The sequence below is a fragment of the Pogona vitticeps genome, chromosome 1 (assembly GCF_051106095.1).
Source record: "Pogona vitticeps strain Pit_001003342236 chromosome 1, PviZW2.1, whole genome shotgun sequence".
Taxonomy (NCBI): Eukaryota; Metazoa; Chordata; class Lepidosauria; order Squamata; family Agamidae; genus Pogona; species Pogona vitticeps.
The window spans coordinates 264920950-264945476 of NC_135783.1; the positions used below are offsets into that span (position 1 = coordinate 264920950).

At 39.9% G+C, this 24527-nt stretch overlaps 1 protein-coding gene and 1 long non-coding RNA gene across 8 annotated transcripts in view; one reads left to right on the plus strand and one right to left on the minus strand.

The window, feature by feature from the left end:
- The window catches only part of SBF2 (SET binding factor 2), a 402592-nt gene that overhangs the window by 55859 nt on the left and 322206 nt on the right, over positions 1-24527 (minus strand). For all 7 annotated transcript variants that reach the window (XM_020789925.3, XM_020789927.3, XM_020789926.3 and 4 more), the window contains 9 exons: positions 21608-21870; positions 21332-21504; positions 20995-21068; positions 19659-19854; positions 11903-12030; positions 8333-8508; positions 6679-6827; positions 6359-6557; positions 61-257 (listed from right to left, as the gene is read on the minus strand). In XM_020789925.3, the coding sequence (XP_020645584.1) occupies positions 61-257; positions 6359-6557; positions 6679-6827; positions 8333-8508; positions 11903-12030; positions 19659-19854; positions 20995-21068; positions 21332-21504; positions 21608-21870 (1555 nt within the window). The remainder of the gene's footprint in view (positions 1-60; positions 258-6358; positions 6558-6678; positions 6828-8332; positions 8509-11902; positions 12031-19658; positions 19855-20994; positions 21069-21331; positions 21505-21607; positions 21871-24527) is intronic.
- LOC144586138 (uncharacterized) lies at positions 15652-17633 on the plus strand. Its single transcript, XR_013540883.1, has 2 exons — positions 15652-15840; positions 17241-17633. It is a non-coding gene; the product is annotated as an uncharacterized LOC144586138 (long non-coding RNA).

A 24527-nucleotide genomic window follows, 5' to 3' on the forward strand; every position in this document is an offset into this window, starting at 1 on the left:
AGCTAGCGACTAATTAAACTTATAAAAAAGTATCATTCAGGTGAAGAAGCACACCCTCACCTGATGTTTGTGCATTTGGAGTTTTGAAAAGGCCAACCACTCCTTTTCCATGGAAGCCACCTGCTCGAAGCAGAAGGGTACTCGTTTTTGAGTTTTTCCAGCAGACCACTGGTAGGCGATTGTGTCTGTAACAGCGAGCTACTCTCTGCAAGCTGCTGTCTGGTACACACTGAGGTACCACTAGTAGTCCTGGATAGCTACAGCAATGGAAAAGGGGAAAATAATTAGATTCCTCAGGCAAACAAACTGCAGTAGGCTGAAAGGAAAAGCAGGTGTGACGTGGGAATGATCCTCCTGTAGCACTAATAACAGGTACACTTTCAGAATGACCCTGAAATAAAGGGGAGCCATGTGGTCAATACAAAATAAAATACAAATGCAAGTGTATGCATGCAAAACATCTGAAATATCTGAGAACTGAGAGGCTTGTAAAAAACTTTGTTCTCCTGCACCCCCTGCATTTGCCATCAATAGCCAAAGGCGTGAGTTATACCAGATGTGGCAGCAGCCTGATAAAAATATTCAGTCTATCTGATGACAGACTAGAAACTAGCAGCTCTGACATCTATTTATAGGATGTACTGCCATCCAATGAGATATCCACAGGCAGAACTTTGGAATGGGAACTGCTGGAGCATCTGAGGTTGGTACTGTACTGTACCTTTGTGCCTCTCTAATAGCAGTATTAACATGCTGGACTGTTAAAACATGTTACAACCAATCTCAAAAGCTTTGGTTAGTAGGTGAGGTATAAATACTACAATCCAACCAACCAGCCAACCCTGTAAAATCATGTTGGCCAAATATTGAATTGTTCGTCTTGGCATCACCCACTCGGATCTTTTCTTCTCAGTCTCTCTTTGCAATTGCAATTGCAATTACAAGATTAAAGCAAAGCATCTGAAAAAACTGCATAATTTTATCAATTTCATAATTAAATTGAACAAAGTTTTCTGCTACTTTATCTCTTCAGGATTGTGGTTGAAAAACTATTTTGTGATATTTAATGCTATTTATTATTATATTCAGCATAAAAAGAGGCGTATCATCTGTGGGAAGCAAGATTATCCCTATGTAATTCATTTATGGTAACACCAAAAGAAAGGAACCAGAGTCTTTCTTGATACATTGTACAGAGAGGATGTTGCTGCCATCACCAGAACTTCTGTTTTCTGGCAGGTGGAACAACATACCCTTCCCTATTATGTCACACTAAAAAGGGGGAGCTTTTGCCCTCAAGCCACAGAAGAAAATGGAACCAAAGGATAAAGAAGAGGAGAAAAAGGCAACAATGGCAATGAGGTTAATGCTCCACTTAGCACATCACTAGAAGAAACAAAAGAGGTGAAGCCAGATGCATAACACTCTAGTTGCTTCCAGAACCTGGCTCTCCATGGAGTTAAGGCACGGGAGTGAGATGACCAAGAAAGCCACATGTGTTTCAGGACAGGCAGTTTTCTAGCTCATTCCTCCCACAAGTGCCTTGGCTCTAAGGATCCTTTCAAGCTAGAAATGACTGGAATTGCCAGCTCTGGAGAGTTGCCTAAAGCAGCAACTCTCCAGAGTGACATGGGCACTTGCAGTGGAAGGAATGCTGAATTTGCTGTATCTCTGAAACTGCACCTCATAAGGCAATTGCTTCACAAAGTCACATAGTAGTATTGAAATTCCTTCCTGAAGGAGTTTCACCAAAAAAGAGAGATTTCCCCTTGTACATTAAATAGTTACTCACTATTTTGCTTACTTGATATTCAGCATTCCTTAATTTTGGCTGATTTTTCTATTCTGAGCCAAAAATTGTGATTGCCAAGAACTGTGTCTCTTTCCCAGTCACATTGGCAGCTGCAGGGCAGAGATATTTGGAGCACCTTTAATCAGCAGTGGCCAAGCAATTACCTTACTTTCTCCCAACATCTTCTGACTATGGCCAGAAAACGTGACAGAGATTACTCAGCTGGCCAATCAGATAGCTGCCAAACACCCCTAGACATTTTCTCAGCTTTGGAGTTGGTGAGAGGCTGTGTTCAACACGTAAGTGCCATAATCATCAGAGTGAGGTTACTTTATTGCTTGCCAACATATTCAACACAGCAAATGAAAATGTACAGACTTAATATCCTAATCATTCTACTACTATCCTCTTACTATCCTATTCATTCATAGTACAAGCTTTAACAATTTATTAGATAAAAATATTAGCTAAGCACTGCAATTAGACCATTTTAGACTTTATATTTAATGTCCACACATCGGCATGCATGCTTATCAAAATGGTAATGTAAAGCCCTATTGGGTTTCACAGCCCTTCTATTCAGTCTGTTGAGTGGGCCCTGTCAGCACGCCATATTAGCTTAAATGGCACACTCAGGTTCATATGAAAATACTAAGATGTTTACCACAGCAACACAGAAAGAAACAGCATGTACATTTCATACTGGCCCCAGACTGATTGTTTATAGACACTTACTTTTTATGAGCAAGAATGTTTAGTTGCTTAGAATTAACACACTAAACACTGCCAGTATTTTGGCTCTGACATGTAACCAACTCTGGATTACATCAAAACCCATTTAAACAGATCTGAAACTATACTATGCAAACTGCTAGTTATATAATGTATCTTGTTTTAAAGCCAGTTTGCTAAAAGATTCCCCTGTTTTCCCCACAAATGAAAAAGATGTCAGACACTTGGAATATGGTTTTTTAACTACATAGTTCTGGATAAAATAGTTTAGTGTCATTTACAGAAAATCTAAAGAGGCACATTTCATATATTTCTGAAAAATTCTGGCTTTTAGAAATTCAAATATGATCTTATACATGAAACACAGGTCAAAACCAACATAAGGGGAGTTCTGAACAGTAACTTTACTGAACTGGCTGAAACATTTTCTTCATATTCTCTTCCTAAATGCTATCATAAAACGGTATGGCTGTACTGGAGAAATGTTTTGCCTAGAATGCCTTATACACAAAATAATGTAAGCAGCTACTAAGAGAGTGTGAGGGTTCGTTATCGAGGGGGTCAGTCACTTTCAATAAAGACCGAGACGTGGTGAATTTTCCAACCAGTTCTTCATTTATTCGAACATCAACATCAACTGGAACGTTATGTGTAACAACTTTCAGAGTCTCTTGTTCCCCCAAACCGGGACGCAAGGGTGTCCATAAACTTCCAACAAAGGGGTTACTGTCCTCCATACTCCAAGGTCCAGTTAAACCTTTCACTGGGACCTGGGTTTCCGGAAGTTCTTCTTCTGGAAGAATTAGGGGAAGGGTCTCCTCGTTGCCGCTCCACCCCCATAAGGATGAGCCTTCTCTGGGATCTGCCAACCATGGCCTGGGTAGACCCCCATCTTCTGCAACTCCGCCAAATGCCATGCTTTCTTCCGTTCAATCTCCTTAGCTACTGCCTCCCTCTCTTCCCTCAATTTGCGTCTCCACTCCTTCGCCTCCGTTTCTCCCCAATATGAGGGACGGGGTTTCAAACCTTGTTTCCTCCATCTCTCAGCCTCATCATGGGGTACCCGCATCTGCTCCCATCTTCCAGTCCATGGATCTTGCAACCAGATCCATTCCCAACCTCCTGGGATCTCCTCGCATTTTTCTTTTATATCCCCGGCTGCTGCCTCTATCTCCTCCTTCCTCCTTCCCGTCAAATCTGTCTACCGCCCCGAAGACAAAGTTAACCCCTTCAAGGTCTGTACCAGGTCACTGGTGTCTATACCCACATCTCTTAGCCCCCTATCTTCCTGCACCTCCCCCAGCTCGCGGGTGTCCACCTGCTTGTCTTCACGATGGGGTGGTGAAGGAGGGGGAGTGGTTTGGGTTTTTTGGGTCTGCGACGGGAGTGACAGCACTCCTACATAGGCCTCCTGCTGGGGGGCCTCACAGAGAGATTTTCTTTTTTGACCTGAATGAAACCATAGTTAGGATTCCAGTAAGAGCCAGGATACTGAAAAATGGAAGAGGCAAATACTGGTGAAAATCAATGTGGGAGTCACCCACCTTCCTCCACCCAATGCACAGTCTGACCTGTGTTATGCTATAGAAAGCTCTGAAAGAAAGAAATACAGGGCTTTGGGACAGAAGGAGCTGTATGCTGTATGCGTCTACATGCAGATGGTTACATTTTCATCCCCCCTTCCTACTTTCTTTAGTTGTGTAGCTAGCACTGTATTCATATGTTCATTTATTCATAAGGGATGCGGAGGGCTTTATTCATGCGAGAAACAACCAACATACTAATAGCTTCTGGCTCTATTGGATTCGGTATTAGAAGGATTATGATTGTCCACATTTGGTCCATAATTTAAAATGCAACAAATAACAGGAAAAATAGTTAAGACACAATTCCCCAACAGTAGGCATTTTTTTCTGCATGACAAACAACAGATATGACTTTGGCTTTGGAGTTTTGTTAATTTTTATTCACAGCTGAAACAAAATTCATGAAGAAGGGACATGCGAAGTAAAATGCTAGAAGTTAAGAATGTTGGAAGGAAAATGATTGGTGGAATTGGATGCATCTCCCAGGCAAGATGTAGTAACATAGAAACATAAGGAAAGACCATGAGAGTAGAAAACCCCAGAGAAACAGGGAAGACAAATATCATTCACTCTTGCTTTCAAGGACCTAATCCCATAAATAGAGTAGTTCCAAATGATATCAAAAATAAGTAATGCAGGCAGGGCTATTCCATCTCTTTTGCTAGGGAAGCAGCTCTAATGTAGTAGTCAATGCTTGCTTGTTTTCCTCCTCTCTCCCTACCCATTACTCGAGATATGCTAGGTCTTTTAGAATATAAGCCTTAAAGCAAAAACTGTCATACCAGTGGTCCTTGTAAGCCTCTGTGGGAGCTTTTAATCATTATGACAATTCAGGTGGTTTACCTTTTGCAACCCCTTCACAGATTGCTGCCTTGTCGTGGTGAAGGGGCTTGAGTAATTCAGAGAAGCTATGGGCTATGCCATGCAGGGACACCCAAGATGGATAGGTCATAGTGGAGAGTTCTGACTAAACGTGATCCACCTGGAGTAGGAACTGGCAAGGAGTACGACAAGGCTGTATATTGTCTCTCGTCTTATTTAACTTATATGCGAAAGGCCGGACTGGAGGAATCCCAAGCTGGAATCAAGATTGCCGGAAGAAATATCAACAACCTCTGATATGCAGATAATAGCACTCTGATGGCAGAAAGTGAGAAGGAATTGAAAAAACCTCTTAATGAGGATGAAAGAGGGGAGCGCAAAAAATAGTCTGAAGCTCAACATCAAAAAAACTAAGATCATGGCCACTGGTCCCATCACCTCATGACAAATCGAAGGGGAAGATATGGAGGCAGTGACAGTTTGCCTTCTTGGGCTCCATGATCACTGCAGATGGTGATAGCAGCCACAAAATTAAAAGACCCCTGCTTCTTGGGAGGAAATGATGACAACCTCGACAGCATCTTAAAAAGCAGAGACATCACCTTGCCAACAAAAGTCTGCATAGTCAAAGCTATGGCTTTTCCTGTAGTGATGCATGGAAGCGAGAGCTGGACTGTAAAGAAAGCTGACTGCTGAAGAATTTATGCTTTTGAATTGTGGTGCTGGAGGAGGCTCATGAGAGTCCTCTGGACTGTAAGGAGAACAAACCTATCCATTCTAAAGGAAATCAACCCTGAGTGCTCACTGGAAGGACAGATCCTGAAGCTGAGGCTCCAATACTTTAGCCATCTCATGAGAAGAGAAGACTCCCTGGAAAGACCCTGATGTTAGGAAAGTGTGACGGCAAGAGGAGAAGGGGACGACCGAGGATGAGATGGGTGGACAGTGTCATTGAAGCTACCAACATGAATTTGACCCAACTCCGGGAGGCACTGAAAGACAGGAGGACCTGGCGTGCTCTGGCCCATGGGGTGACAAAGAGTCAGACATGACTAAACGACTGAACAACAACAACCTTCTGCAATATAGGGACATGGTGGCACTGTAGGTTAAACTGCAGAAGCCTTTGTGCTGCAAGGTCTGAAGACAGCAGTTGTAAGATCGAATCCACGCGATGGAGTGAGCTCCCATTGCTTGTCCCAATTCCTGCCAACCTATCAGTTTGAAAGGTTGCAAATGCAAGTAGATAAATAGGTACCACCATGGTGTGAAGGTAACAGCATTCTGTGTCTAGTCGTGCTGGCTGCATGACCACGGAAACTGTCTACGGACAAACACTGGCTCTACTGTTTGAAAACGGCGATGAGCACCGCGTCCTAGAGTCGGACACGACTGTACTAAATGTCAAGGGGAACCTTTACCTTACCTTCTGCAAAGGGAATACATCCTGTTCAAGGCAGTTATTCGAAAGTACTCTGTCTTTGAGCGAGAAGAGCTGTTACTGATGGTCCCCAAACCTAAACGTTGATAGTCTCTGAAACAAGCTCTTTCCACTAGCTGCTCCATTGTTGATTTCTCTGATGCTTTCAAGGTACCACTAGTCTGCATTTCACTGTCATCTGAAACTAAATGTACATTAAGTCACTACCGCAACATTTAGAAATATCATAAGTGAAGTTAAAACACTGGTAAATTGGTTAATAAAATAATGCTAGGAGAAAATATCTCCAGTATCTTATTTATTACCTGAGATATCATCATCCTCATTCCATCCAGGACGATTTGCTCTTTCTTCCATAATTGTCCCTGTTGCTTTCTTCTTTAGCAAGTGTTGTCTGCCAATTGTCATTTTTCCTGCACGTTTAGCTCCTTTTACAATTGTTTTTGAAAGTGTGCTAAAATGGAAAAAAAACTCTTGTTGAGAATTACTATATCTTTGGTAGTAAAATAAATGGACAGCAAAATAACACAAATGCTCCATACACAATAACTGTCACAGCATTTGGAACCTGATGTTGATCACAGTATTAAAAAATTAGTCATATTTAAGCACATACTTCTAAAATATCTACATTGGCTCTGCCAAAAAGGTGTTCCAGAACATGATGTGGTATTCCCTCTCTTGTACATTTGTAGAAATTACAGTACAGACATGTGTGCTATGATCTCAGAACCCCATGGCAACTCCTGTTCCACATGGGCATAGTTTTTGATTACAGGTTTTAGGCTGAAGGTGCCCCTCCTTCATGATAGAGAACAAGGGATTGACTCTTGTGAGGCAAAAAAGCCTTGTAAATAGGTACTGAAATATTAACTTAGAGAGAGTGTTCATTACTAAAATAAATGCTTAATCCTACAGCTATAGGGGACCACAACTGGTTGGACATACAACAGCTTGAACAAAAATCTGACATACATGCCATTGTTTCTGCATAACCATTATGAGTCGAGGGCAATCTTTTGAAACAGAGCATCTTTCCAAGAGGAAATATATGGGTGACTCTGTCAAATAAAAACTGGAGCCTATATCTTCATGACAGATGATTCCAGTAACAAAAGCATGGCTCCAGACATGACTTACTAATGAGTATAAATCTACTTCCAGATTAAGAATTGAGCATTTTAAGGAGCATTTTGTGATGCATGTTTAGGAGAATCAAGAATAAAAATAAAAATGAGAACCGAACTCTTTCAGAGTGGGGAGAGGGGAAGCAGGTACATATCTATAACCGTAACTGCTATTCCCAATAAAATCTATGAGATCAATTTGGCCTTAAAAGCTTGAGCTGCAGCAGGGAGGAAGCTGTCCTGGTTAATCAGAAAGAAACACAGTATCACTTTTTCAGCAAGTTCCTTGTGAATGTTGCACATTTTCTGTGTATTATTTGGAAGATCCATGAAAAGGAATGCCTGGATATTTGTAGGAAACAGCCTGTTTGACTGAATGGTCATCTATCTTTAAATTAAATCTAGATTTTTTTATGTGTGAGAAATACAACATTTTGGATTTTCCATAATTATCTGGTTTTCTCTACAATAATGCCTAAGAACAGCTGGTATTTTTAGTCCCACCCTAGTTTGAGACAACAGTACTGCTTTGTGAGCATACGGAAGAGTAAACTCTTTGTCTGGGCTACCTTTGGTGGATGGAAATCTATTAATACCTGGAGTAAGTCACAAAGGTAAATATTAAAAAATAAAGAGGTTAATACACAAGCTTGTGTAAAGTATCACATCTATTGCAATGTCTCTTTGTTAGACCATCCGGGAAAAAGCATACAGTATGTTATACATACAGTATGTACCTTTAGTATTCTATAATTTGGTAAATCTTTGAAGTAAAACAAGTAGAAGAGTATTTGTAATAATAATATACATAAAGAAAAGGCATATTCCTTACCGAAAGGAAGTGTTCTTTTCCTTTTGCTTTGGTAAAATTATCTGAGGTGCAGTTTGACCAGCTGCAAAAGCAAAAGTGCTAAAGATGGACTGAGGATAGCGAAACTTCATTAGCTGTTTCTTAAACATTTCTACAACTTCAGGGCCCACTTCTTCATCAAAAGCTACTTTAATCAGCTATGTATGAAAAGAAACAACACATTAAAAAACATAAAAACACAAAACGATGTATAAGAAGTAATGAAATCAGGGTTTGGTAATGTTGATAGCAATTTATATTACTCATTTATAAAGGAATTCACCTGAACTATATAATAACACATTAGCTGCAATCCTATTATAGATTTACACAAACAAAATAACTTTTAGAAGAAAACTGCTGTAAATTAAGATCTTTCTGTAGACCTTACCTGATGCATGTCAAATTACACAAATCAGTATGCAACAGATAATGATTATGGAGATTTCTTAACTTATGGCAATTTGCTCCCAAATGTTATGCTGTTTGTGCATCTGTGCAATAGGATTTCAGCCACTATTTCCCAGATAACAATGGCTATAGATTGGAAAAGAATAAAAGTAAAGCCAGGATGCTTTCATGTGATCTTGCTGCTTCCACCAGAACTGGAGATCACTCTACTTTTTCCTTCAGTCATCTTTGTCACTTAAAATGCTTCTCTGAAGGACTGAGAGCATATTTTAAGAGGGCTACAGCAAAGTCCCCAGTTTTGTTGGCACTTCTTACCCTATAATGTTCACTATGATAACTGCAGGTGATTTCCAACACACACTTTTAAGAAACTACATGCGGCTGTATATGTTGAAAGTTCCTTACATATATTTCATGAGCGGCGAAAGTAAGAGATTATAAACATTAAACATGTAATAAATTAGCACATAGCTTCTCATACAGTGCCCAAACAACTAAACCTATGCAAAAGGAATTGTTTTATGCTATGCAAAGCAACTCTTCTCTAGAAGTGTTTTTGCAGAAAAATCTCTCTCTCTCTGCAAACTGTTTGTCAAGAAGAGCTATGTCCCAGAGAAGCATCATGCTCTGAGTGACCTTCTAAAACTATAGTTTAATGTGTCACTTTAAGGACAGAGATCTTAAGAGAAGTCAGAGACAGAGGAGGAAGGAAACCAGGTTGGTAGTAGTAGAGGAAATAAAGAATATTTAACAGAATCCAATTGAAAAAGCACACTACTATTGTCTATCAGTGTAAATTTCAGCAGCAATTTTGTTGCAGTCTAGAAGTCACTATAGACACTTGCTGTCATGAGTGAAGTTAAGCAAAAGGCATGCAACAGAAAAGTTCTAAGATGAAGAAAATGATTATTATAGTATCTATGCTGAGTTCTCAACTAACAACAATTCATTGCTGATATTTACTGATAGATTTACCCAGGTGGGCGTAACAGGATTCTGGCCATTGTTGTTTGTTCTCTAAAATAAATACATAATTGGAAGAAAGTAAGAAGGTTCTTCTGTTGCAGAAACTTCTAAAAGTTCATCCAAGAAAGAATAAATAAAATACTTTCCTAAAGCAACAATTACTATTTTAAGAGACAAAAACTTGGTCACCTTATGTGTAGGTTCATCACTCACTACCCCCGCAATTTTGTGTTTTGTTCCCACTTCACATAATTAAGCATTACTCCATGTCCCACACTTGACTTCCACCTATTTTTGTAAGAGCACCCTTTTTAAAAGATATGAATTGTTAGTTATTATTCCAATATCAAAATGTAAACATGCCATAATTCGATAATTATAGCCAATATCTTTGTATATCAAGTGTAGGACACTTATCAAGAGCATGCCAATCCCAGGTTAAAGTTACCAAGAAGACTACTATGAGGGTGAGGGATTTTTTAAGTCTGAGGAGGCAAAAGGCTCAAAGGGAGGAAAAGAGCTCCATGAACACCAAGGACAGGGGCTATGCAGGGACAGATCAAATCACAGGTGGATATTTGTGGAGGAATCCCTTCAGGAATGTTTTGAGCAGTATGATAAAAGCACGATGAGGAGTTCACAGGATGATGAGCCAAGATGGCTACAAGGGCACCCTAATAGAACAGTATGATAGTCCTTGCTGCTTAAATTTTAGGAAGACCTTTAAGGTGATAGAGACTGAACCTGGTGACTCCGAGGTGCCATGGCATCAAGGAAATTATATAGCCCAGTGTGGCGGAATGCCCACGTCACTCCTGTCTATCATAGCTGAAGCTCAAGTGCAGGAGCCTATGAGAAGACAGCAGGGGCGGAGTCAATTAGACAATTAGAGACAGAGGGAGAGAGTTAGAGAGGAGAATTGGAGTGAAGGAAAGAGAATTGGAAAGTTGGATAGTTAAAATAAGAATGAGATAAATGGAACAGTAAAGCTAAATAGTCAGAGAATGTTAATGAGTTGTTTAATGTGAATAAGTAAATACAACACCTGAATTAAGCAAACGTGAAATCAAATATAAGAAGTTTAATGAGTGATCCTAAACAACAATAAAAGAACATCTGTGATTTAAAAAACCCAAAAGATACCGTATTTTTCGCTCCATAAGGCGCACCTTTCCATAAGACGCACCAATTTTTTAGGAGAAGAAAACAGGAAAATATAATCTGTTTTCTTCGCTCCATAAGACGCACAGACTTTCCACACCCCTGTTTTGTGGGAAAAAAGTGAGTCTTATGGTGCAAAAAATACAGTAAATAAAGAAGTTATACTGGCAGCACGTGTCTGATGCAGTGTGGATGAGAGATCCACTGGTGGTAGTGGAAGAAAAAGTAAACGTATCTAGAGAGTGAACCTGTGTTTGGGGGAACGTCACACCCAGACTGAATTACTAGTGTGCATGCAAGTGCTGCTGGGTTTCCTATAGAATCAAAAGAAAATATATGTCCTATTTCCAGTTATTTCTCTGGTATGTAAAAATACAAAAGGAGCCATGATGGGTAAAACAACAGGCTGATGTAGTCTACCATTCCGTTCATTCACTGACCATCTTCTATCTAGACTGGAAATGTGCAAGATGGACATGAGGTCAATAGCGCCCTCAGTCTTTGCGGTTGCTCCCTGGAGTACCTAGCCAACCTCAGCTGTATTTGTGCTCTGGTGAACCTCTGTGTTTCATTTACTTGCTTCATTTTGATTTTATATACCTCTAGACTTTTATTCATTTATATGCAACATTTTATATAAGACCCTTAAGATAGCAAACAACAAAGAATGAAGCTTTCAGAAATCAGTAGGAGTGAACTACTTTGACTGAGGAAACATTAAAATACAGTACAGTAATTAGTCTTTAAGGTGCCACAATGTTTTTGTCCTCTTTATTTTTTATTTTTCTTTTGGTTTTGCCTGATATTTTAGCACAGACCAACACAGTTTCCTCTTCTAAAACTATGTTGACTGCATCTCTATTGACTTCATGCTTCCTCAACTGATGCTACATAGAATTATGGGAAAGGGGGATTTATTTGAGACTTTGTGATGTTGGTTAAGATCATACTTTCAGAAAAAGAACACTCAAGACAGCAACATTATTCTATATAGCTTAAACAACTTTATTTCACCTGAAACGTAGCTGAGGTGATTTGCATTCCTTCTTGCATACTCTGTTGAAGTTGATTCTGGATGTTTATTTTCTTTTCTTTTATTATTGAAGCAATGGGGAAGCTCCGAATAACTGTTTGTTCTCCCACTGAGAAGATTGGTCAGAAAACATATAACATGGATCAATTAATAAAATGTGTTAATATTGTCTAATATTATGCATTATCTGGCTCAAACATATGCAAAACTGTGACGTGAAAGAAAAGCCACTATTGAAGCTAGAAGGTCTACAAAAATTCTGAGCTTATTTTGTGAAGGATATGCGGCTTATTAAGTCTGACAAATGAACAGCCAACACTTTAATCAAAAGAAACTGACAAGTTTCTTTTACATTAACTTCAGCATGTTCTATATCAGAGGTCTCCAACCCCCAGTCTGCAAACTGGCAGTGGTCTGTGGCCTAGGCAGGACTGGGCCGCTGACATAGATCTCCTGCACCCCCACAAGTGCCCCCTGCGAGCACGCCACACACATATGTGCGCTCTACCCCCTGCGAGGGAGTTGCGCGCATGTACGTGAGCACCCCTTTGTGAGCGTGCCACATGTATGTGCGTGAGCACACCACACACCCCTGAGGGCATACCACACCCCTGCGAGCGTGCCACACACCCCAAACAGTCCACAGCTGGGAAAAGGTTGGGGACCACTGTTCTATATTACCAAGTATTACACTTTATTTCATCAGTTCATTCACTTAGGGCTCACTACTTCGAAATGTATTATGACAGATACACAGTTTTCGGTATGTTTACAAGGAAATACGTTCTACTGTGCTTAGTCACTGTTACACTAAGGAAATGTGAATTAAATTGCAATTTCAACAAGTTGGCATTCCACATAAAGATTAATTTAGAACAGTAGGCTACTTGCCCTTAAAAGGCTCTGGGTAACATGACTTTAAAGACTACCATTTTAAATACAGTGGTGCCTCAGTTAACGACATTAATTCAGTCCAGCGAAATCGCTGTAGAGTGAAAACGTTGTAAAGCGAAAATAAAAAACCCATTGAAACGCATTGAAACCCGGTTAATGTGTTCCAATGGGCTAAAAACTCACCGTCCAGCGAAGATCCTCCATACGGCGGCCAATTTCGGTGCCTGTATAGCGAGGAATCCGTCCCTAAGCACAGCAGGGAGCCATTTTGAGCACTCGGTGGCCATTTTGAAAACCCAACGATCAGCTGTTTTGATCGTCATAATGCGAAGAATTGGTTCTCGAAGCAGGGAACCGATCCTCGCAAACCGAAAAAAAACCATTTATAACATCGTTTTGCGATCGCAATTACGACCGCAAAACATCATCGTGAAGCGGATTTGTCGTAATGTGGGGTAATCGTTAAGCGGGGCACAACTGTATAAACAAATCTAAAGGCTGTCCCTGTTAAGAACCTAGTGTACATACATACTAATTTATGTATTTACATAGAAAAAATATCTTATTTTAAGTCCTATTTCTGTTGTGGGCACATTTTTTATTCACTGGGTATGGTGTACTTTGTATCCTAGTGATATCACAAATGCGATATTCTTCCCTAAAGATGTATTCATTGATGTGCAAACATAGATGAATGTGTTACAGCTACCTAGCTGATACATTTTATTGCTTTTATATAATACTCTACCTGTTAATCCTATCTACAAGGGTAGTGACAATATCAATTTCATCTTAAATGATAAATCAATCATAATAAAAAGTAATAAAAGCAACAACCAAAAACAATTAAATTTTAAAAGTTTGAGATTTTTTAAAAAAGAGAGTTCAAGCTGGTGGAGAAATATATATATAACAATGTAGACTATATGTGAAAATGCCTGGGAAGAGAATTGCACAAAATTGAATGCTATTTTCACGAAGCAACCTTTCTCCAGCTACCACCACCTGCCTTAGTTCAGATGGCAGTGGCGGTACCTGGGAGATTGCAGGGGATGGAGAGGTTAGTTTGAAAAAGCATAATTAGCAATACTACAAAGCATACACACATCCTAAGCTTGCAATGTTTTGTAATCATGTTACCAATTTTTTTTCAAAAATCTGTATCCGTTTCTATTTGCTGGAAAACTCATACTTCTAAAAACAACAAAAAAAGTTGTGAATAAAATCTAGGTTGCAGCCCTCTCGCCCTTTGAACTTTATTTGGCTTTTTTCCTTTAGTGGGTTTTCTGCTGCAGCAATGCCAACTCTTCTTAATGGCCTGAATTATTTGTTGCTTCTCAGCAGCTATTACAACACCGAAACATACAGTTGTAGCTGCATTAGACCAAAGCTTGTACAACGTATGCACCAAATGAAAATTCTGTTTCACAAAGCACTTTTACTTTGATTGCTTTATTTTGGATGTCTTTGGAGGACTTTGATAGTTTACTTTTCTTGAAGCTAAACAAAGTGATAATTACTATTCACATTTATACCCACATTCCATATGGTTTACATGGTATATCAATTACATCACTGTTATAAACATTTCTTCAAGGCCAAAGAAATGTTGTTATCTGTTTTTGTTATCTCTCGCTGATCCAGAATTTGCTATGTCTCATTCTAGCACTTATTTGATAGTGCAGATAAGGCTTAGGCTGAACTTACAACTATGCTGATGAAAACTAATCATATTATTTAAAGTATAAAAGCATTATTACACTATTCCAAGAGATAATTGTGAATCAAATAACAAAATAATAATGTATTGAGGAAACCCTTACCAATACCACAGTACAATTCAAATTTTCATTGTTGTGTTTATATACTGTAAAGTCACTTATGACTTATGACAAGCCTATGAATTCGAGACCTCCAAAAGGACCTATTGTCAACCATCCTGCTGGTGACCGGAAATTTGAGATTGTGGGTTCCTTTATTGAGTAAATTCATCTCTTCTTTACTCTTCTTCTTCTGTTGTCTTCACTTTTTCTGTCATGTCAAAACCAACTTATGGAGATCATAATTGGTTCCATTTTTGTACTGCTCTAACAGTTAGGAAAAAACTTCCTAGCTGTTAGAGCAGTATGATAATGGAACCACTTACCTCAAGAGATGGTGAGTGCTCCAACCCTTGGAAGCATCCAAAAGAAAATTAGACAACTACCAGACTGATGTATTTTGATTTGGATTCCTGCATTGAACAGGGATTGAACTCAATGCCCTTGTAGGCCCCTTCCCTCCATTTTTTATGATTTTAATAGGCAATTTACAGTAGCCCTAATAGAGCTTTCAAGAAAAATGAAGTATTTAAGGAGTAATTTTACTAGTCCTCCTGCTAATGAGTTTCAATGGCTGAGTGCAAACTTGAATACAGTTCTCCTGTATCCTAGTCCATCATTTTATTCATTGCACTAGAATATGTGATTTGGTCTAAAACCTATTAACTAAGTCATGCTAGTTGTAAAGCTCTCCTCTAGTACCACAGTTCAAAAAAATGTTTTTTTTCCTGTTTGCCTTTTTACTGTCCAGTTTTTACATCTGTATATATTAACAGAAGATACCATACTACAGATGATATTCACCTAGTCTCCAGTGACAAATTCTTGCACCTGAGGATCTTTTCTAGTTCCTTCATAGCTGCTCTTCTGAGTCAGCTTTCTTCTTATTTCTTGGCTGCAGTCTCAATTTCAATTGATTACTAAACTGAAGGGGGAAATCTTTAGAATGTTGGTATCTTTACTTTTAACGTTAACGTTATGTAATCCATCTGTAGATATAATTTTTGTCTATTTAACCTTTAATTGCTTTTGATTTTTCCTTTTCCACCTTCATCAGGAGTTGTTTCAAGTCACTGCTACTTTCTGCCAGTAAGACGATGTCATCTGCATATTTTCAATTATTGATCTTGCTTCCACTGATATTCACTCCATCTGAATATACTCCAGCTTGCCGTATGTGTTCTGCGTACATACCGAACAGTCAGGTATATAAAGTACACACTTGTCTGACACCTTTGCCTATGGCAGTGATGGCTAACCTATGGCACATGTGCCACACCTGGCATGCAGAGCCCTCTCTGTGGGCACATGAGCCATAAGGCTAGTGGCTAACCTAGTCTCATGACAGCACTGACCCAATCTCGGTTGTTCCCCACTGCTGAGCCCTCCGCATCTCATTGTGTGTATGAGTTGCCTGAGTTCCTGCCTTTCAGCCATGCCCCTTTTTCTCTTGGCTCATTTCCAGCCATGACTGCTTGCTTCCCTCTGCGGAATCGGGAGAGTGAAGAAACAGCATCCATAATTCTGTGAGTGAGTGACTAAGGAGAGGGAGCCTCCAAGAGGGACTAAGCTGGGTGGGCAGAGCCTGGAAGGGGGATAACAGTGACAGGGGTTTCTAGCAACTTCTAGCCTTGCTGTAATTTGGGGAGCAATTTCTTTGCTCTATGCACCCCCTTCCCATGTTCTCCACGGTGGACATGAGACGGAGCCGCTCCAGAAGAGCTTGAGGCATCGCAGTTGTGAGGAGAGCTTTAATCTCTCTAGAGACCAAGCTCTCATAACCATCCTTCTCCCCGGGAAGGGGAAAGAGGCAGAGAGAAGCGGGGAGGCGTGGCTGGTGCTTCCTCCTCCTCTGGGATCGATCCCTCCATCTGACTAGAAGGGGGGTACCCTACTACAGAGAAAGAAAGAAAGGAAGAAGTGGGGGTGGCAGACCACGAGTTCTGAAGCCCACCCTCTTTGACCCCAGGTTGACTCTGACTTATGGTGACCCTATGAATCAACGATCTCCAAAATGACCTGTCCTCAATTGCCCTGCTCAGCTCTTGTAAACTCAAGCCTTTGGTTTTCTTTAGGGAGTCCGTCCATCTCATGTTTGATCTTTCTCCTTTCCTGTTGCTTTCCACCTTTCCCAGCATTAAGGTCTTTTCCAGAGAATCCTGTCTTTTCAAGATATGTCCAAGTAGGACAAACTCAGTTTCATCATTTTTGCCTCAGAGATAGTGATATGCCTCAGTGTTCAAGTTTTATTGCAGTGTTGGCACTTTGAAATAAATAAGTTTGTTTTGTGTTGTCGTTTGGGCACTCAGGCTCAAAAAGGTTCACCGTCACTGGCCTATGGGAAGCCATTCTGTTTCTCCATATTCTATCTTAACATGAACTTATTGTCCAGAGTACAGATTATAGGCACACCCATTTCTTTTAGAATAGTCAATACCTTTTCATGATCCACAAAGACAAAGGCTTTGCTGAAATCAGTAAAGCACAGAATGATTTGCTTCTGAAAATCTTTGGTACTCTCCAGTAGCCAAACATATTTCTAACTCCTAGGCCAAATTACCCAACAATGTTTGGTTCTGATTTGTTTCCTACTTTTGTGTTTCAGACAGCTATGATGACCAGCACATTCTGTTTTGCTGTGTGATCAATTTTCTCCTGGATACTTCTGTTAAAGGTTTTATATCTTCTCCTTTAGCACTTATAATTGAATGAAGGTTATACTGAAAGTTTTTCCAAAAAGTCTGATTAATATTATTTGTTCAGACTTTGCATTATAGCTCCTAATTGCCTGTGCTTACCCAGCCGCAGTATTAGAGCCACACTCTTTCTTCTGATTTTGTCATTGCCACATTAAAATATTTTAGAATTGTATGATTGAAAGTCTAATCCAGACCACTTTAGCTTTCTCATGCCAAGTACTGAAATGTTCAAATGCTCCATTTCTTGCTGTATAGTTTCCAGTTTATGTTGACTTGTTCTCCTCACATTCCACATTCCAATTATATGTGTTGTGTAGCACTGAACTTTCCTTTCACCTCTGTGCACATGGGTCACTAGATTTTCTTTTCAGCTTTCATCAAGTTAAATTAGTAACAGTGCTATTTGTACTTCTCCACTGCTCTTCCCCAGTAACTAACTGAGTGCCTCCTGACTTGGAATTTTATCTTCCATCACCAAGGTTCCCTCTAAACTGGGTGCGTGCACAGGCACCTCTGCCTCCCTCTGTGCAACGGTCTTCCTCCTCTACGCATTAGGGTCTGGTCGTGACAGAACTCTGTGCGTGGGTGGGATGGAGTCACTTGCATGTGCAGGGGCAAAGTCATGTGAGACTGAGGTGGAGCCCCACCCAGTGGAGCTGAAAGGTAGAGGGCACTTTGTCCAGCACTATCTCTTTTTTCACTTGGACTGTCTCATCACAGGCTTTTCAAAATATTAAGTATTCAGAAATGGTCTACCATTGCCTTCTTCAGTGCAGTAGCAACAATAGATAGTGTTATTGCTGTTATCTGTGAAAGATGCTCTTCCAGTGTCACATTTCACTATTGCTGCTTAGTACTTGCCCTTCACAAGTTTGTCTGCCCCATTAAACTATTAATTTTCTTCTGCTAATACGACTATTAAACTTGAAGAGTGTTGGCACATCTTAGTATGGTGTTTCAACTTTGATTATTGCACCCTGAGTAGCTCTGGGTGCCTCGTGGCGCAGTGGTTAAAACGCTGTACTGCAGCTAAAACTGTGCTCACGACCTGGGGTTCAAATCCCAGGTAGCCGGCTCAAGGTTGACTCAGCCTTCCATCCTTCCGAGGTCGGTAAAATGAGTACCCAGTTTGCCGTGGGGGCAATGTGTAGCCTGTATAATTAAAATTGTAAACCGCCCGGAGAGTGCTTGTAGCGCTATGGGGCGGTATATAAGTCCAATCAATCAATCAATCAATCAATCAATCAATCAATCAATCAATCAATCAATCAATCAATCAATCAATCAATCAATCAATCTCTGCTAGGAGTCCAAACTCACAATGGAGTCTAACCTCCTAATGACACTGCTGCTTCCCAGACACATTCAACACCCCCACACCTCATTAAAGTGTGCATCCAAGAAGTAGAAATGTTCATCACATAAATAAAAGAAATGCTAGGATGAGGAACGGTTGTGTGTGTGTGTTTTTAATAAACATTTTTGCAATTGTTCTTGTAATTGTTTTCCCCTTTTTTCTTTTCTTTTTTGTCTCTACCTCATGTGAAATTCAATAAAATGCAGTAAGTGCAATTGTTCTTGTAACATTTTTTGAAACAGTGCACTTCTATTAATTTCCATTAAATTCTTTTTCAAGAACTATATAGTTTAAATTTCTTTGACCCTTTGGTAAAAACAGTTACTTCTGTATCAGGTAATCAAAAAAGACTAATGGAAATATTTCTCAGTCAAAACATGTCACACAAATTTCCTTATCCCACAAGAAAGGACAAGTAACCCTTTCTCTTTTGCTGGCATAAATATTACACTCTTGCAGCAGTTTTACATAGGGCCAGCAAACAAGTTTTTTTTAAAAAAATCATCATATAAGTGGATTCACACCATGGTCACATGGTTGTCCACATTAGAAAACACAAAGTATATGGCTGAGAGTGAAATAAATTATATGGCTGAGAGTTACTATAACTTTGGATGCACATTTAACAGCCCTTGGGGTCATAAAAGTTACTGTTGGTCAGTAACCAGTCACATGTTCTGAAATTACTGTCACTTACTGTGAAACAAAAGATTAAAGTGCAAGGCTCCTGTATAGATGAAGACAATTTCCTATTAAGTCTATCATACTACAGTATAGGAACAGTTATAATTGTTTAGAACTTAATCAACTATGGCAAAAGGTTATGCTCAAAGTTGAGTTCAAGGTCATCATAGAGATGCCACTGTCATACAGAATGTGTTTATTACAATGAACTGCAGGACTAGACAATAGCCTTAAATGTGCTCTGGAGTAAGCATTATTTTGATATTCATAACAGAAACCATACCTAGTTGATCATGTGGTGTGCCTTTAAATATAACTCTGTATGTAGTAAGGAACAAAGCTCCTTCTGCTGGGAGAATGTGAGGGCCTCCAAGTAATCCTCCAGTTGCCTCCTCTCTGCCATCGGGATCCAGAAGCACACGAAGACCTTCACACACAAACTCCTCCCCTGGCACCAAACCTGGTCGCAAAATCTTTGGCTGAATCCAAAAGACAAGATTTTTCAAAGATATGCAACACCTAACTTATTACAGATGCCAAACTAAAAAATGATTTTGCTGGAATGACTGCATCAGTTTCTAAAGGCACACTGGTGTATAGAGGTTTCCACACAAAAAACCCAAGATTGTTTTAAAAAAATCAGTACTTAACTTGCCTATTAAACAGAAACAGAAATACCTCTTGCCTGTGTCTGATTCTAAAGCCTAACACAATGCTACAGATCAAATAATCCATTATGAGTGTATCTGATGCAGTTCAAGATCTTCCCAAGGAGGGATAAGGTATGCCAATTGAGCACCTAATGACTTGGAACACTGTTTATCCTTTCCATTTGTAGATCACCTGGAGATCTTCCATCACTATTGCTAATCAGGAATGCCTTAGGAGAAGTTGTGCTGTTGTATTTCTTGGGAAGATCAGACAATAAATAGAAGGAGATTATACACTGGAAGGTGATGCAAGAAGAGTTTGATTGCTTAAATATTCTGCCTCTTCAATTTAAGGGAGAGAACTATGGGTTTTCAGAAATGGAGAATTATCATTGCCTAGCCATTCCCTTATGAACTGCTAGGCACCTCTGAGAACTTTACACTTACAAGTGACTCAATCAATGTAAAAGTTCCAGCTTGGGAATAATCCAACCCCCTGGCTATTCAAACTAATTGCTTTTTGGACCTTCTCCCCCCCCCCCCCCCCGGTCTTCTAATTTTGGTATAGCCTAGCTTGGAGAAGAGGTCTGGAAAACTCAAAACCTTGCATATGACTATGTTTCATTTTGGCTACTCCTAGTAAAGGCATGGCAAAACTGTAGATTTTGGCTTGGCTTTATTATTTGCCTGGTTGCTGTTTGGCCTTGGAAAGCTGGTGGATGTCCAGTGTAAATCAGCTGTGAACTTGGAACAGCAGCTCTCATCTTTATTCAGATATTCAACCAAGCTATTTTGTCTGTTTCACATTTCACAAAACTATAGCCAAACTGCTTATTGTTTTGTAGTCTTCAAAGTTTTTTTAAATGTACTTTTTAAATTTTCTAATTTTCTTCTCAAAAATAAATAATGAAACTTTCTAATTGGCTATACATCCATTTTTAAAAAAGAAATGTAGACCAAAATACTAGCCTTCTGTATTGGTGGCAACCTTCTACTCTCCCGATGGACTGCTTCCAGAGTCTCAATGTGCATTGCGACAATTCCTTCAAATAAACACCACCACAAATGAGGACACCAAGGTAAGAGCAAAACAAACCAAAATAATTCTGCCATTCTAAATACTGCTTCCACAAGTACTAGAATAGACTTGTAACATGGCTGTGTAGACATTGACATGCTAAAATTAGAATTACAAACCCTTGTTGGCAAAAACAAGAACATTTTTTTCCTAAAAATATCTTCTTTCAGACAATGCAAAAAATAATTCTACCACAAAAATGCATGAGTACAACTTGGTTTTTCATACCTGGGATCATACAGTGAAGACTTCTGATGTGATCCTGGGTAACACCACTTTCTGTACAAACTTTGTCTATGAACCTGGTGATGAAGCGCACAACTGCATTTGCAGTATCATTGTTCTCGGAATCCTCAAACCCACTTTCAGTGTCATAGCTCTCAGCAACACTTCCTGCAATGCTAAAAAAGCCAGTCTAATGAGCGAAATCCATAGTGGATTTTTTAAAAATTCAACACTCTATTACAAGCAGTTGTGAAAATGTGGAAAAAACTGATTACCCACCTATTTGTGACAATGCTATTGCTTCCACTCTCCCAGTCTCCTGTGGCGGAAGTCCTTAACAGTTTGTTTTTACTAGTATCTAATGGCACCAGCAGGTACACCATGAGGTTGGCAAAATGAATTGCCTGGCTGAAAACCATGCTTTCCTCACTCTGTACTAGCTGCTGTTGTGTCTCTTTATTAAGTGTTGGCCACAGGCGCAATTGCTCAGCAGCCAAGTCCATGGCAGTCTTTTCTTGAACCTGGCCTTCAGGATTCTTCTCCTGGAGGGAAAAACAATTTTGTATTAGATTCTTCACTTTAAAAAGCATCTCCCCAGCACACTTTTAGAATTATTTGATGTTTATACTGGCAGAACACCACATTTTTTTCTCTGAATTCATTACTACTGAAGAGGAACATTTACTGTGGAAGCTGGTGTTAAGTAAAGAGGAATCAAAATACTCCTTATTATATTAAGAAATCCATTTGTAGATAGTGGAAGAATGCAAAGATCCCTCAGATTTATTTACAAAAGCTCCCAGAACTGACCTGCTTGCAAGGTCTATTGGCAGTCATTACAGAGACTTCATAGTGTAGCTAGGAAAGGTCAAGGAGGAAGCAATCTCAAAGAAGGGAGAGAAGAAAAAAGAGATCCCAAGGGTAGCAATCTACACAGAAAGTTCTAGAAAAGGCGAGGGGGTGCAGACTTAGCTATCTATTGCCTATTGCCCCTCGCTTCATTTCAGGTTACATTAACTCATTTCTTGCTACATGTATGGATACTGTATTCCAGCAGAAAAAAAGACAGATATTTCACACAAACCACATTGTGTGTAGGAAATGGAAGAATCCAGGCTATAATTTCTAATGAAGAAAAAAGCAGATATCAAACAAGGTAAGGATGCTGGGGTTCAAAATCAGTATTTCATAAACCCACAATGCAGCTAATGTGAAGCTACAATGATGCAAGGTAATTGTAGTTAGGGATGTGCCATTTGGAGTTTTGGACTACAAATCCAAGAATTTTCCCATCTGGGAATTCCATCTGACAGGCCCAGACCTAAATTTCACTAACCTGGAGAAACACTCAGCCCAAAGTCTTTGCGGCCTTGCATAGGCCTAGTTCTGCCTGAATTCCTGTTTAAAAAGGAAGCTACTCTGCCCTGAAATTTAAGTGTGAGTCTGTTAGGCAAAACCAGAACACTGCAAGAAGGTCCCTATGCTGGTTCATGTCTCAGCCTGACTCTGCTTTTACATCCATGTTGCCCTCACTCAAATGTGGGACAAAATTAGGAGCTGTGTGCAATAACATTTTCAAATGCTATGTCCAGGTAATCTTCTTCCATTACATCCAGAACTTTCAGCATATGGAAGCACAAGAACCACTAAGGTTGGAAGTTAGTAAATAACCTATCTTAAAATTGTAGAAACTGTTTGCGAGTGTAACAGAAATCCATAACAATGCATGATAGTAGTAGGCATCCTCAGTCTCGAAAGACTATGGTAATGTGCTCTGAATAGAGGTCTTGGAACGTCTAGTGTGGCTGAGAAGGCCAATTCAAGAGTGACAATCCCTTCCACACTGAAGACAAACACAATCTGTCCCCTGTCCAGCTCCCTGATTTTGCTGGTCTTGGGACTGCCTCTTTGCTCAGCCTGCTGAACAAGTGTCTCTTAAAAAATTGGGAGAGGCCATGTGCACCACGTGCCTCCAGGCTAAACGCTCAGATATCAAGGTTTCCCATCTGTTGAGAACTTTGTCCTGCCAAGTGATACAAAAATGTGTCAGAGACAACGCATATGGAACGTGTTCAGCTTCCTCGCCTGCCACGCACAAAGGGTCCAGGACTCACTGCAGTACAGGAGTGTGCTCAGGACACAGGCTCTATAGACCTGGATGTAGGTATATGTTGTCAGCTTCTTATTAAGCCATACTCTTCTTGTGATTTTAGAGAACATTGTAGCTGCTTTGCCAATGCGTTTATCCAGCTCAACATCTAGGGAGAGTGTCAAAGATCGGTGAGCCAAGGTACACAAAGTCATGAACAACCTCCAGTTCTTGTGTAGAGATGGCAATAGAGCGAGGCAAGTCCATGCCCTGGCCCATGACTTGTGTTTTCTTCAGGCTGATTGCAGAATTGGCAACAACAGCTGCATTATCGGCGAAGAGGAAGTCCCGCATGCATTTCCCATGGACTTTGGTCTTCGCTCTCAATCTAGAGAGGTTAAAGAGCTTTCCATCTGATCTAGTCCAGAGACAGACACCTTCTGTTGCAGTTCCAAAGGCATGCTTCAGCATGACAGCAAAAAAGATCAGTGAGGATCAGTGAGTGGACACAGCCCTGTTTCACTCTGCTTTGGATGTCAAAGGGATCTGATGTTGAGCCAAAGCATTATAATTAATACCAATAAAATGGTGCAGTCTGATTTCTTTCCCACTCTTTCTATGGAACGTCAGTTGCGTTTATTCAGGGTATTTGATGTGGCTGCTGTGTGCACGTTTACAAGCTAGTGCACATGTTGCTGTTCCCTTTTACTTCCAGACTTTTGGCATAAGGTGAAAGTGACCACAAACTGGCTGAAGAAACATGATTAAACTAATAGCATGGCATCCTCCTGTACTGTCCAACCTCTTGCACTCTTTCAGTAGGTGAGCCACATGTAGCTATAAATACTTTACATCACACCAAAAATGATCATGTTTTCACATGCTGTATTTATCTTTCTTGGTAAACTAGACAGATGGCACGTAGGCAAAATGTATTGTAGCCTAGAGAAATTAGGGCAAAGGTATCTGACAATTGTTAGCGCATTACCTCACTTTTTATGGCAAAGCTACAAAGACTAAAAATTGTGTAACCATCCATCCAGATTTCTATAGGACATGAGGAAAGACTGGTTAAAAGTTCTACTTCTGCCTTTGCTTGTTCATATTTTA